At 43.1% G+C, this 14739-nt stretch overlaps 1 protein-coding gene across 2 annotated transcripts in view; it reads left to right on the forward strand.

Annotated features, from left to right (window-relative positions):
* The first annotated feature begins 5455 nt into the window (after window positions 1-5455).
* Window positions 5456-14739, forward strand: part of epn3a (epsin 3a) — a 57363-nt gene continuing 48079 nt past the window's right edge. For both annotated transcript variants that reach the window (XM_071396611.1, XM_071396700.1), the window contains exons 1-5: window positions 5456-5696; window positions 7425-7583; window positions 7806-7889; window positions 8063-8176; window positions 8992-9169. In XM_071396611.1, coding sequence (XP_071252712.1) covers window positions 5628-5696; window positions 7425-7583; window positions 7806-7889; window positions 8063-8176; window positions 8992-9169 — 604 coding nt within the window. In that variant the 5' untranslated portion in view covers window positions 5456-5627. The remainder of the gene's footprint in view (window positions 5697-7424; window positions 7584-7805; window positions 7890-8062; window positions 8177-8991; window positions 9170-14739) is intronic.

The following is a 14739-nucleotide window of genomic DNA, read 5'->3' on the forward strand; positions in this document are numbered from 1 at the left end:
GGATGTGGAAGGACCACTGGAGATAGTGGTAGTGGGGTTGTGTCTGGTCTGGATGTGGAAGGACCACTGGAGATAGTGGTAGTGGGGTTGTGTCTGGTCTGGATGTGGAAGGACCACTGGAGATAGTGGTAGTGTGGTTGTTTCTGGCCTGGATGTGGAAGGACCACTGGAGATAGTGGTAGTGGGGTTGTGTCTGGTCTGGATGTGGAAGGACCACTGGAGATAGTGGTAGTGGGGTTGTGTCTGGCCTGGATGTGGAAGGACCACTGGAGATAGTGGTAGTGGGGTTGTTTCTGGTCTGGATGTGGAAGGACCACTGGATATAGTGGTAGTGGGGTTGTGTCTGGTCTGGATGTGGAAGGACCACTGGAGATAGTGGTAGTGGGGTTGTGTCTGGTCTGGATGTGGAAGGACCACTGGAGATAGTGGTAGTGGGGTTGTGTCTGGTCTGGATGTGGAAGGACCACTGGAGATAGTGGTAGTGGGGTTGTGTCTGGTCTGGATGTGGAAGGACCACTGGAGATAGTGGTAGTGGTCAGCTGACCGTACAGGAAGCATCCATGACTGTTTTCTTCAGCCACCAGTCTATTTCCAACCAGGACTATGACACTGATGTTACTGTACAGCTTTGGCCATATGGCCTTATATCACAGCAATGGAGGCTAGGTACACCTACTGAGTCACGATCTTATTCTAGTCAGTTCCCTGTAATCTCTCTCCTAACACTCGTAACATTAGCAGGCCGGAGGCCAGCGTTCACATGAGAATGTGACTCTGAGTTCCAAGATGAGTTACTTGACATTGTACTGAATAATTGTTAATGTCAATGTTCCTGTTGTCTTAATTGTGTGATCATTTTGTCATCTATGTATTGGTGAATAGACTTGTTTTATCTAGGTAACATTTTACATGAAGGTGGACTTTATAAATTATTTATAAGGGTTTTATTAGGGGGTTTATTAGGGGGTTATTATGGGGTTTATTGGGGGGTTATTAGGGGTTTATTGGGGGGTTTATTAGGGGGTTATGAGGGCTTTATTGGGGGGTTATTATGGGTTTATTAGGGGGTTTATTGGGGGGTTATTAGGGGGTTTATTAGGGGGTTTATTAGGGGGTTATTAGGGGTTTATTACAGGGTTTATTATGGGTTTATTGGGGGGTTATTAGGAGGTTATTAGGAGGTTATTAGGGGTTTATTGGGGGGGGTTATTAGGGGGTTTATTAGGGAGTTTATTAGGGTTTATTAGTAGTAAATATATATAATCTATATACCAGTCTGGTCAAAAAACAGGTTTTGCAACGAAGCACTACTTTTCTCTGGGACTTTGGTAATGGGACCAGATTATTAAATCACATTTTCAATACATTCAAGAGGGCTTCAGCTGAATCGATACTTTCAAGAGGGCTTCAGCTGGATCGATACATTCAAGAGGGCTTCAGCTGGATGGATACATTCAAGAGGTCTTCAGCTGGATCGATACATTCAAGAGGGCTTCAGCTGGATCGATACATTCAAGAGGGCTTCAGCTGGATCGATACATTCAAGAGGGCTTCAGCTGGATCGATACATTCAAGAGGGCTTCAGCTGGATCGATACATTCAAGAGGGCTTCAGCTGGATCGATACATTCAAGAGGGCTTCAGCTGGATCGATACATTCAAGAGGGCTTCATCTGGATCGATACATTCAAGAGGGCTTCAGCTGGATCGATACATTCAAGAGAGCTTCAGCTGGATCGATACATTCAAGAGGGCTTCAGCTGGATCGATACATTCAAGAGGGCTTCAGCTGGATCGATACAAGTCAATCGCACTGCTTCTAAAACACACCATTTACACTACATGACCAACAGTATGTGGACACCTGCTCGTCGTACATCTCATTCCAAAATCATGGGCCTTAATATGGAGTTGGTCCCCACTTTGCTGCTATAACAGCCTCAACTCTTCTGGGAAGGCTTTCCACTAGATGTTGGAACATTTCTGTGGGGACTTGCTTCCATTCAGCCACAAGAGCATTAGTGGGGTCGGGCACCGATGTTGGGCGATTAATCCTGATCTCGACAAACCATTTCTGCATGGACCTCACTTTGTGTACGGGGGAATTGTTACGCTGAAACAAGAAAGGGCCTTCCTCAAACTGTTGCCACAAAGTTTGAAGCACAGAATCGTCTAGAATGTTATTGTATGCTGTAGCAAGAAGATTTCCCTTCACTGGAACTGAAGGGCCCGAACCATGAAAAACAGCCCCAGACCATTATTCCTTCTTACTGTTGGAACTATGCATTAGGGCAGCTAGCGCTCTCCTGGCATCAGCCAAACCCAGATTTGTCTGTCGGACTGCCAGATGGTGAAGAGTGATTCATCACTCCAGGGAACGCGTTTCCACTACTCCAGAGTCCAATGGCGGCGAGCTTTACACCACTCCAGCAGACGCTTGGCATTGCTCATGGTGATCTTAAGCTTGTGTGTGGCTGCCCGGCCATGGAAACCCATTTCATGAAGCTCCCGACAGTTATTGTGCTGACATTGCTTCCAGAGGCAGTTTGGAACTCGGTAGTGAGTGTTGCAACCGAGGACAGACCCTTTTTACGCGCTACGTGCTTCAGCACACAGCTTGTGTGGCCTACCACTTCACAGCTGATCTGTTGTTGCTCCTAGACGTTTCCACTTCACAATAACAGCACTTACAGTTGACCGGGGCAGCTGTAGCAAGGTAGAAATTTGACAAACTGACTTGTTGGAAAGGTGGCATCCTATGACGGTGTCATAGGATGGCAACTGAAGAGTCGCTGAGCTCTTCAGTATGGGCCGGGCTGTTTGTCTATGGAGATTGCATGGCTGTGTGCTCAATTTTATACACCTGTCAGCAACGGGTGTGGATGTTATAGCCGAATCCACTAATTTGAAGGGGTGTCCACATACTTTTGTATATATAGTATACCATTCACTTATTAACCAGCCTTCAATCCTAAAGCCTCTAGAAGTTTCAGACATGGAGACGTACGACCAGGTCAACTTCTGACTGAGTTAGAGGATAGATCCTCAGTCTGCTTGCTCTAAACACTTTGTTTAATAGGTACTGCTGAATTATGAGAGGAAAGTTACTGGCGTGATGGTGGTGTTTTGGCTGACTCAGGGCCCTGGCAGGATGCTGGTAACATTAAGTAGTTTGTTGTAGTCCAGATCTGGGCTGACTCAGGGCCCTGGCAGTATGCTGGTAACATTAAGTAGTTTGTTGTAGTCCAGATCTGGGCTGACTCAGGGCCCTGACAGCATGCTGGTAACATTAAGTAGTTTGTTGTAGTCCAGATCTGGGCTGACTCAGGGCCCTGGCAGTATGCTGGTAACATTAAGTAGTTTGTTGTAGTCCAGATCTGGGCTGACTCAGGGCCCTGGCAGTATGCTGGTAACATTAAGTAGTTTGTTGTAGTCCAGACCAGGGCTGTTCTGTTGTTGTACTATTCTATACCTGTTATTTCTTCTAAAAGACTGGACACAGAAGAGAGTGCATCATTTTTTACCAGAGTGTATGTAGTTAAAGTCACATCACTTTTCGTGGAGTGCTGCTGGGATGAAACAATCTTGTAATAGGAAAGTAGTCCCGCACAGTGAATTTCTCCAACATGTATGATTATAAGTTGACAACGTTTCTATCCTATAAGGATCTTCGTCAGGTCTGGGACAGGTATGTGTAAGAGTGTGCAGACAGGTTGGCCCTAAACTTTCTTATACAGTAGTGTAACAGGTACATTCACAGCCGTTTCCTATTACAGTAGTGTAACAGGTTTGTCCGTAGTTGTTTAGTAACCTTTGGTGCCCAAGCCGCTTTTCTGCTCTGCTGCCATGGTGATGATGGAATCCTGTTAGAAAAACAAGCAGGGGGTGGGCTCCTCCCTGTCTGTTGCGATGACAAAACTTTCAAAGAAGAAAATGCCTATGACTATAGACTAAAAATAATCAGTTAGTGATTATTTTTACACCCTCAAAATGAAAGCAAAAGCTTTGACGAAGGCTGTAAGCTTTACAAACAAGTGATACTGACAATGGCAGTGTGTAGGATTTAATTATCTCAATATAAGTCCCAAAATGCACCCTATCCCCTTATAGGCTCTGGTCAAAAGTAGTGCGCTATAAAGGGCTGTGTAGAGGGATGGTAGATCGTCTATAGTCAGCTCTCTCTGTTTGTGGTCAGGTGCCACCATGTCTCTTTATCTTTCTCTCTTGTCCCAAAAGGCACCCTATTCCCTAGTACACTACTTAGAGCACCACTACTACCCTATGGGTCCTCGTCTAAAGTAGTGCACTGTATAGGGAATAGGGTGCCATTTGGGCCCTGGTCTAATGGGGTGCACTATATAGGGAATAGGGTGCATTAGGGACACAGCCCTGGTCTACTGGTCACTGATATTACAGTGTGCATCTGTATGTCAGTCTAACTGTGATGTTCTCTTCCTGACCAGGAACACACACTCTGGGCGTCACTGAACTCATCTAGAGGACCTCATCTCCTCCCCCATCTTAACTCTACTGACCTCCTCCTCTCCTACCTCCCTCCTCAGTTATAGACTCCCCCTCCTTAACTCTACTGACCTCCTCCCCTCCTACCTCCATCCCAGTTAAAGACTCCCCCATATTAACTCTACTGACCTCCTCCCCTCCTACCTCCCTCCCCATCCCAGTTAAAGACTCCCCCTCCTTAACTCTACTGACCTCCTACCTCCCTCCTCCATCCCAGTTAAAGACTCCCCCATATTAACTCTACTGACCTCCCCTCCTACCTCCCTCCATCCCAGTTAAAGACTCCCCCTCCTTAACTCTACTGACCTCCTACCTCCCTCCTCCATCCCAGTTAAAGACTCCCCCATATTAACTCTACTGACCTCCCCTCCTACCTCCCTCCTCCATCCCAGTTAAAGACTCCCCCATATTAACTCTACTGACCTCCCCTCCTACCTCCCTCCTCCATCCCAGTTAAAGACTCCCCCTCCTTAACTCTACTGACCTCCTACCTCCCTCCTCCATCCCAGTTAAAGACTCCCCCATATTAACTCTACTGACCTCCCCTCCTACCTCCCTCCTCCATCCCAGTTAAAGCCTCCCCCCTCCTTAACTCTACTGAGCTCCTCCCCTCCTACCTCCCTCCTCCATCCCAGTTAAAGACTCCCCCTACTTAACTCTACTGACCTCCTCCCCTCCTACCTCCCTCCTCCATCCCAGTTAAAGACTTCCCCTCCTTAACTCTACTGAGCTCCTCCCCTCCTACCTCCCTCCTCCATCCCAGTTAAAGACTCCCCCTCCTTAACTCTACTGACCTCCTCCCCTCCTACCTCCCTCCTCCATCCCAGTTAAAGACTCCCCCCTCCTTAACTCTACTGACCTCCCCTCCTACCTCCATCCCAGTTAAAGACTCCCCCCTTAACTCTACTGACTCTCCCCTCCTACCTCCCCCTCCATCCCAGTTAAAGACTCCCCCTCCTTAACTCTACTGACCTCCCCTCCTACCTCCCTCCCAGTTATAGACTCCCCCCTCCTTAACTCTACCTGTGAGAAGAAAGCTAGTGGGCGGGCCCACTGTATGATTCCATTACCTACTTCTTAACACCTGTGAAACACTGACCAATCACCATGCAGACATCATCTCTCCGCCGCCAGGTGAAGAACATGGTCAACCAATACTCAGAGGCAGAGATCAAGGTTTGTTGTTGTGCTTGTTGTTGATGCTACTTAACATTTGTATGGTTACCTACAGTTGAAGTCGGAAGTTTACATACACCTTAGCCAAATACATTTAAACTCAGTTTTTCAAAATTCTTGACATTTAATCCTCGTAAAAATTCCCTGTCTTAGGTCAGTTAGGATCACCACTTTACTTTAAGAATGTGAAATGTCAGAATAATAGTAGAGAGTGATTTATTTCAAGTTTTATTTCTTTCATCACATTCCCAGTGGGTCAGAAGTTTAAATACACTCAATTAGTATTTGGTAGCATTGACTTTAAATAGTTTAACCTGGGTCAAACATTTCGGGTAGCCTTCCACAAGCTTCCCACAATAAGTTGGGTGAATTTTGGCCCATTCCTCCTGACAGAGCTGGTGTAACTGAGTCAGGTTTGCAGGCCTCCTTGCTCGCACATGCTTTTTCAGTTTTACCCACAAATTAGGATTGAGGTCAGGGCTTTGTGATGGCCACTCCAATACCTTGACTTTGTTGTCCTTAAGCCATTTTGCCACAACTTTGGAAGTATGCTTGGGGTCATTGTCCATTTGGAAGACCCATCAAGCTTTAACTTCCTGACTGATGTCTTGAGATGTTGCTTCAATATATCCACATAATTTTCCGTCCTCATGATGCCATCTAGTTTGTGAAGTGCACCAGTCCCTCCTGCAGCAATGCACCCCCACAACATGATCCTGCCACCCCCGTGCTTCACGGTTGGGATGGTGTTCTTCGGCTTGCAAGCCTCCCCCTTTCCCCTTTTCCTCCAAACACAAGATGGTCATTATGGCCAAACAGTTCTATTTTTGTTTCATCAGACCAAGGTACATTCATCTCTAGGAGACAGAACGCGTCTCCTTCCTGAGCGGTATGATGGCTGCGTGGTCCCATGGTGTTTATACTTGCGTACTATTGTTTGTACAGATGAACATGGTACCTTCAGGCGTTTGGAAATTGCTCCCAAGGATGAACCAGACTTGTGAAGGTCTACAATCTTTTTTCTGATGTCTTGGCTGAGATCTTTTGATTTTCCCATGATGTCAAGCAAAGAGACACTGAGTTTGAAGGTAGGCCTTGAAATACATCCACAGGTACACCTCCAATTGACTCAAATTATGTCAATTAGCCTATCAGAAGCTTCTAAAGCCATGACATCATTTTCTGGAATTATCCAAGCTGTTTAAAGGCACAGTCAACTTAGTGTATGTAAACTTCTGACCCACTGGAATTGCGATACAGTGAATTATAAGTGAAATAATCTGTAAACAATTGTTGGAAAAAATTACTTGTGTCACGCACAAAGTAGATGTCCTAACCGACTTGCCAAAACTATAGTTTGTTAACAAGAAATTTGTGGAGTGGTTGAAAAACGAGTTTTAATGACTCCAACCTAAGTGTATGTAAACTTCCGACTTCAACTGTATATGTAGTAAAGCTTCTTTGGTTCTGAGAAAAGAGCCATTATAAATCATTCTTATATATTGAAGTTTATAATTTATCTTGGGCTGGGATTCAAACCGATCGTTGTTGGTGATTTTAAAGGGAATGTTCCGGAGACCTCATTCACGGTGAATGCTGCATATCTCGGCTCATTCGGAAATTACTTTTTAAATGGCGCATAGCCGACAAAATGAGATCGGATTGAATCCCCCGGCCTGAATTATATTTTTTCCCAAAGTAAATATGTATTCGTATTATTATATTAAGGTCCGGGAGGCGACCTCCAACGACCCGTGGGGCCCCCCCTCCTCTCTGATGTCAGAGATCGCTGACCTGACCTTCAACGTGGTGGCGTTTACTGAGGTCATGGGAATGATCTGGAAACGCCTCAACGACAGCGGGAAGAACTGGAGACACGTCTACAAGGTCAACATTCACCTCTTCTGGCTTTGGAAACTAACTGTTTTCTCATATTTACAACATACAATTGTTAATATTCCTTCATTCTTTAAATATCCTGTTCCTATGTATTTTGTAACATTTTTATCGTCATATTCTGTTTTTATTTTTTTAACGCTTTGCCTTGTCTTTTTATCTACTGTTAGATTTGTGTGGTATAAGTGAAGTGGATTATTATTTTGTTGCTAGGCCCTGACTCTACTCGACTACCTGATCAAAACAGGCTCGGAACGTGTGGCGCAGCAGTGCAGGGAGAACGTCTACACCATACAGGTTAGGTTGACGGTTCGAATCCCGAGTCTGTCGGGATAAATGTCTGGGAGTGCACTGAGCTGGCTTCTGAATGGGTTCTTTCTCAGCGGGTTGAAACCGAAAAACTATCTGCAAAAAATATATAATAAAGTATACTTCCTCCTCTTTCTCCTCCTCCTCCTCCTCCTCTCTAGACCCTACGGGACTTCCAGTTCACAGACAGGGATGGCAGGGACCAGGGGGTGAATGTTAGGGAGAAGGCCAAGCAGCTGGTGGCCCTGATGAGGGATGAGGAGAGGCTGAAACAGGTATGACATGGTACCTGTATTCTGTTGGTTTGGTTTTGTACAGTATGTGTGTCTGCTTCTGTTTGACATCAGACACATTATGCCTGGTCCAGGACTTCTGTTGGACATGAAGAGTGTTTTCCCAGATATATTATGCCTGATCCAGGACTTCTGTTGGACATGAAGAGTGTTTTCCCAGACATATTATGCCTGGTCCAGGACTTCTGTTGGACATGAAGAGTGTTTTCCCAGATACATTATGCCTAATCCAGGACTTCTGTTGGACATGAAGAGTGTTTTCCCAGACATATTATGCCTGGTCCAGGACTTCTGTTGGACATGAAGAGTGTTTTCCCAGATACATTATGCCTGGTCCAGGACTTCTGTTGGACATGAAGAGTGTTTTCCCAGACATATTATGCATGGTCCAGGACTTCTGTTGGACATGAAGAGTGTTTTCCCAGACATATTATGCCTGGTCCAGGACTTCTGTTGGACATGAAGAGTGTTTTCCCAGACATATTATGCCTGGTCCAGGACTTCTGTTGGACATGAAGAGTGTTTTCCCAGACATATTATGCCTGGTCCAGGACTTCTGTTGGACATGAAGAGTGTTTTCCCAGACATATTATGCATGGTCCAGGACTTCTGTTGGACATGAAGAGTGTTTTCCCAGACACATTATGCCTGGTCCAGGACTTCTCCATTGATCTGGCTTTTTAGTCCCGGTCTAGGCGTAATCTGTGTCCAGGAAACCATCCTGGTATTGTCCCCTCGGTGATGAATAAATTCCCTATATCTACAGTATGTAAATACCTAGCTATCTATTTGTCTAGGAGAGGACCCTGGCCCTGAAGACCAAGGAGAGGATGGCTGGAGCAGCCGCAGGGTCAGGGATGGGCTCTGGTTCTCTACCTCCACCCTACCCAGGCCGCCGTACCAGCCAGCCCAGCATGACTGCTCTCTACGGGGATGAATTCAGCCGGTCCAGGGAGTCCCATTCCTCTTTCAATTGTGAGTAGTACCATGCAACTGAGAATACGCACACACACACACACACACACACACACGCAATCGCGTTATTGGAAACGAAGGCTGTTCTGAGGTCGGGCCAGGTTGTGGCTAGATAAGTTTTAGTCGGGTCAGGGACAATTTTTTTTCCTACGGAGTTGCAATGTCGTTTTTCGTCACAAAAGGGGCGGCTCCTTGTAAATACGCTCAGGCATTCGACATACTTTTTTAACTTCCTTAAAATTTAGACACGCCATATCATTCCTTCCGCAGCCGTGGGGCAGTGTTGTCGCTTGGCTCCTAGATCGGATCTATACAGTATATAGGCTATTCATCAAAGTAGCTTATTTTGCATTGATAAACAAATATAATCTCAGCAACTGTTCAAACAGTAAACCAAACAACAAGAATCCACCCTAAAAGGTATTTTGTTTAGAAGTAGTAACTAGTGATTACAGGGTATGGTGAAATGGTACATCCAGCTGTAGCCAACTAACTAGGCAAGTGTTTTTTCCTTTGTGACCAAAACATGATGACGTTCTATTTTAAACTGATATGTGTCCAGACTTTTGACTGGTACTGTATATTTAAGCAATAAGGCCTGAGGAGCTGTGTTATATGGCCAATATCGTGTTCTTATGCACGACGCAACGTGGAGTGACTGGATACAGCCCTTAGTCGTGGTATATTGGCCATATACCACAAACCCCCAAGGTGCCTTATTGCTATTATAAACTGGTTACCAACGTGATTAGAGCAGTAAAAATAAATGTTTTGTCATACCCGTGGATACGGTATGATATACCACGCCTTTCAGCCAATCAGCATTCAGGGCTCGAACCACCCAGTTTATATATATATATATATAAAAAGCATGTGTGGGAACTCCTTCAACACTGTTGGAAAAACATTCCAGGTGAAGATGGTTGAGAGAATGCCAAGAATGTGAAAAGCTGTCATCAAGGAAAAGGGTGGCTACTTTGAATAATATATATTTAAAATATATTTTGATTTGTTTAACACTGTTTTGGTTACTACAAGATTCCATATGTGTTATTTCATAGTTTTAATGTCTTCACTGTTATTCTACAATGTAGAAAATAGTCAAAATATAGAAAAACCTTTGAATGAATAGGTGTGTCCAAACGTTTGACTGGTACTCTATATAAATGGTGTGTACGGACAGTATATGAATAGAAAAGGTGTGTACAGCAGTAGTTATATAGGATGAGCCTTGACTAGAATACAGTATATGAAGTGGGTAAAACAGTATGTAAACATGATTAAAGTGGCCAGTATTCAATGACTATGTACATAGGACAGCAGTCTCTAAGGTGCAGGGTAGAGTACCAGGTGGTAGCCGGATAGTGACAGTATATTACAGTTTGATTGATAGCGGGGATACATTTTAAAAGGCCAAACATGTTCCCACAGCCTGAAGCATTGAAGAGGCAGTGGAACACATAATGGAGCCAGAATGTAATGAAAGCATAAAGGTTTGAATGCCTGAAACATTGATAAGATTAGCCATTCTGTTCTTCAGGGAGAATCCATGTTGAGAGATGTGGTCTGGCTCTGCTCAGGTCTGCACTGACAGCTAGTCAGTAAGTTGGCTAACGAAACACTCCATGTTAGTATTATCCCACAGGAAACAACCAGCGGTGGATAAAGTCCCCAACTGTCATATTTGAGTAAAAGTAAAGATACCTTTTAATAGAAAATTAAAATTTCAAATTCATTATATTAAATTTACCAGAGAGCACCATTTTTAAAATTTTATAATTTAAAAAAAAAATGTACAGATAGCAAGGGGCACACCAACTTTCAGACATATATTTTACAAAGGAAGCATTTGTGTTTAGTGAGTCCGCCAGATCAGAGGTAGTAGGGATGACCAGGGATGTTCTCTTAATAAGTGTGTGAATTGGACCATTTATTTTTTATTTTTAACTTGGCAGGTCAGTGAAGAACAAATTCTTATTTTCAATGACAGTCTAGGAACAGTGGGTTAACTGCCTTGTTCAGGGGAAAAACAACAGATTTGTACCTTGTCAGCTCAAGGATTTGATCTTGCAACCTTTCGGTTACTAGTCCAACGCTCTAGCCACTAGGCTACCTGTCCTGCTAAGTATTCAAAATGTAACGAGTGTATGGAGTAAAAAGTAAAAAGTACATTATTTTCTTTAGAAATGTAGTGGAGTAAAAGTTGTAAAAAAATATAAACAGAAAAGTAAAGTACAGATACCCCAAAAAACGACTTAAGTAGTACTTTAAAGTATTTTTACTTAATAAGTACTTTACACCACAGGAAACAACCTAGTGTGTGTATAGCCATTGCTTTATTGACATGAAATACAATTTGTAGATATTACCAAAGCAGTATAGTGGTACAGCGTTTCAGTAAATACAATGCTATGAGGATAATGAAATCCTGTTAATTTCAGTGGTAATAATAGTACTGCATGTAGTCATGGATACAGGTACAACACTACTGCTGTTGTATTGTGGAATCTTCGGTCAATACATTTAATTAAATAAAAATATGACTATAAAAAAAGAAATAATGGCTAATAAATAAACAACACGGAGGATGGTTACACTATGTATTACTAGTAAACAACAACACGGAGGATGGTGACACTATGTATTACTAGTAAACAACAACACGGAGGATGGTGACACTATGTATTTCTAGTAAACAACAACACGGAGGATGGTTACACTATTACTAGTAAACAACAACATAGGGGATAGTTACACTATGTATTACTAGTAAACAACAACACGGAGGATGGTTACACTATGTATTACTAGTAAACAACAACACGGATGATGGTTACACTATGTATTACTAGTAAACAACAACACGGATGATGGTTACACTATGTATTACTAGTAAACAACAACACGGAGGATGGTTACACTATGTATTACTAGTAAACAACAACACGGAGGATGGTTACACTATGTATTACTAGTAAACAACAACACGGAGGATGGTTACACTATGTATTACTAGTAAACAACAACACGGAGGATGGTTACACTATGTATTACTAGTAAACAACAACACGGAGGATGGTTACACTGTGTATTACTAGTAAACAACAACACGGAGGATGGTTACACTATGTATTACTAGTAAACAACAACACGGAGGATGGTTACACTATGTATTACTAGTAAACAACAACACGGAGGATGGTTACACTATGTATTACTAGTAAACAACAACACGGAGGATGGTTACACTGTTTATTACCAGTAAACAACAACACGGAGGATGGTTACACTATGTATTACTAGTAAACAACAACACGGAGGATGGTTACACTATGTATTACTAGTAAACAACAACACGGAGGATGGTTACACTATGTATTACTAGTAAACAACAACACGAAGGATGGTTACACTGTGTATTACTAGTAAACAACAACACGGAGGATGGTTACACTATGTATTACTAGTAAACAACAACACGGAGGATGGTTACACTATGTATTACTAGTAAACAACAACACGGAGGATGGTTACACTATGTATTACTAGTAAACAACAACACGGAGGATGGTTACACTGTTTATTACCAGTAAACAACAACACGGAGGATGGTTACACTATGTATTACTAGTAAACAACAACACGGAGGATGGTTACACTATGTATTACTAGTAAACAACAACACGGAGGATGGTTACACTATGTATTACTAGTAAACAACAACACGGAGGATGGTTACACTATTACTAGTAAACAACAACACGGAGGATGGTTACACTATTACTAGTAAACAACAACATAGGGGATAGTTACATTATGTATTACTAGTAAACAACAACACGGAGGATGGTTACACTATGTATTACTAGTAAACAACAACACGGATGATGGTTACACTATTACTAGTAAACAACAACACAGAGGATGGTTACACTATGTATTACTAGTAAACAACAACACGGAGGATGGTTACACTGTGTATTACTTATATATAATGTAAATACTTCAGGGAATTAATGGTCATGGGATGTCCCTCAGTCTATGTCATGTCAGGCAGTCATATACATATCAGGCAGTCATATACATACCAGGCAGTCATATACATATCAGGCAGTCATATACATATCAGGCAGTCATATACATATCAGGCAGTCATATACATATCAGGCAGTCATATACATATCAGGCAGTCATATACATACCAGGCAGTCATATACATATCAGGCAGTCATATACATATCAGGCAGTCATATACATATCAGGCAGTCATATACATACCAGGCAGTCATATACATATCAGGCAGTCATATATATATCAGGCAGTCATATACATATCAGGCAGTCATATATATATCAGGCAGTCATATAGGCAGTCATATACATATCAGGCAGTCATATACTTATCAGGCAGTCATATACATATCAGGCAGTCATATATATATCAGGCAGTCATATAGGCAGTCATATACATATCAGGCAGTCATATACTTATCAGGCAGTCATATACATACAGTGGGGAGAACAAGTATTTGATACACTGCCGATTTTGAAGGTTTTCCTACTTACAAAGCATGTAGAGGTCTGTAATTTTTATCATAGGTACACTTCAACTGTGAGAGACGGAATCTAAAACAAAAATCCAGAAAATCACATTGTATGATTTTTAAGTAATTAAATTGCATTTTATTGCGTGACATAAGTATTTGATCACCTACCAACCAGTAAGAATTCCGGCTCTCACAGACCTGTTAGTTTTTCTTTTAGAAGCCCTCCTGTTCTCCACTCATTACCTGTATTAACTGCACCTGTTTGAACTTGTTACCTGTATAAAAGACACCTGTACACACACTCAATCAAACAGACTCCAATCTCTCCACAATGGCCAAGACCAGAGAGCTGTGTAAGGACATCAGGGATAAAATTGTAGACCTGCACAAGGCTGGGATGGGCTACAGGACAATAGGCAAGCAGCTTGGTGAGAAGGCAACAACTGTTGGCGCAATTATTAGAAAATGGAAGATGTTCAAGATGACGGTCAATCACCCTCGGTCTGGGGCTCCATGCAAGATCTCACCTCGTGGGGCATCAATGATCATAAGGAAGGTGAGGGATCAGCCCAGAACTACACGGCAGGACCTGGCCAATGACCTGAAGAGAGCTGGGACCACAGTCTCAAAGAAAACCATTAGTAACACACTACGCTGTCATGGATTGAAATCCTGCAGCGCACGCAAAGTCCCCCTGCTCAAGCCAGCGCATGTCCAGGCCCGTCTGAAGTTTGCCAATGACCATCTGGATGATCCAGAGGAGGAATGGGAGAAGGTCATGTGGTCTGATGAGACAAAAATAGAGCTTTTTGGTCTAAACTCCACTCGCCGTGTTTGGAGGAAGAAGAAGGTTGAGTACAACCCCAAGAACACCCTCCCAACCGTGAAGCATGGAGGTGGAAACATCATTCTTTGGGGATGCTTTTCTGCAAAGGGGACAGGACGACTGCACCGTATTGAGGGAAGGATGGATGGGGCCATGTATCGCGAGATCTTGGCCAAAAACCTCCTTCCCTCAGTAAG

Source organism: Salvelinus alpinus, chromosome 1 (genome assembly GCF_045679555.1).
Source record: "Salvelinus alpinus chromosome 1, SLU_Salpinus.1, whole genome shotgun sequence".
Lineage (NCBI taxonomy): Eukaryota > Metazoa > Chordata > Actinopteri > Salmoniformes > Salmonidae > Salvelinus > Salvelinus alpinus.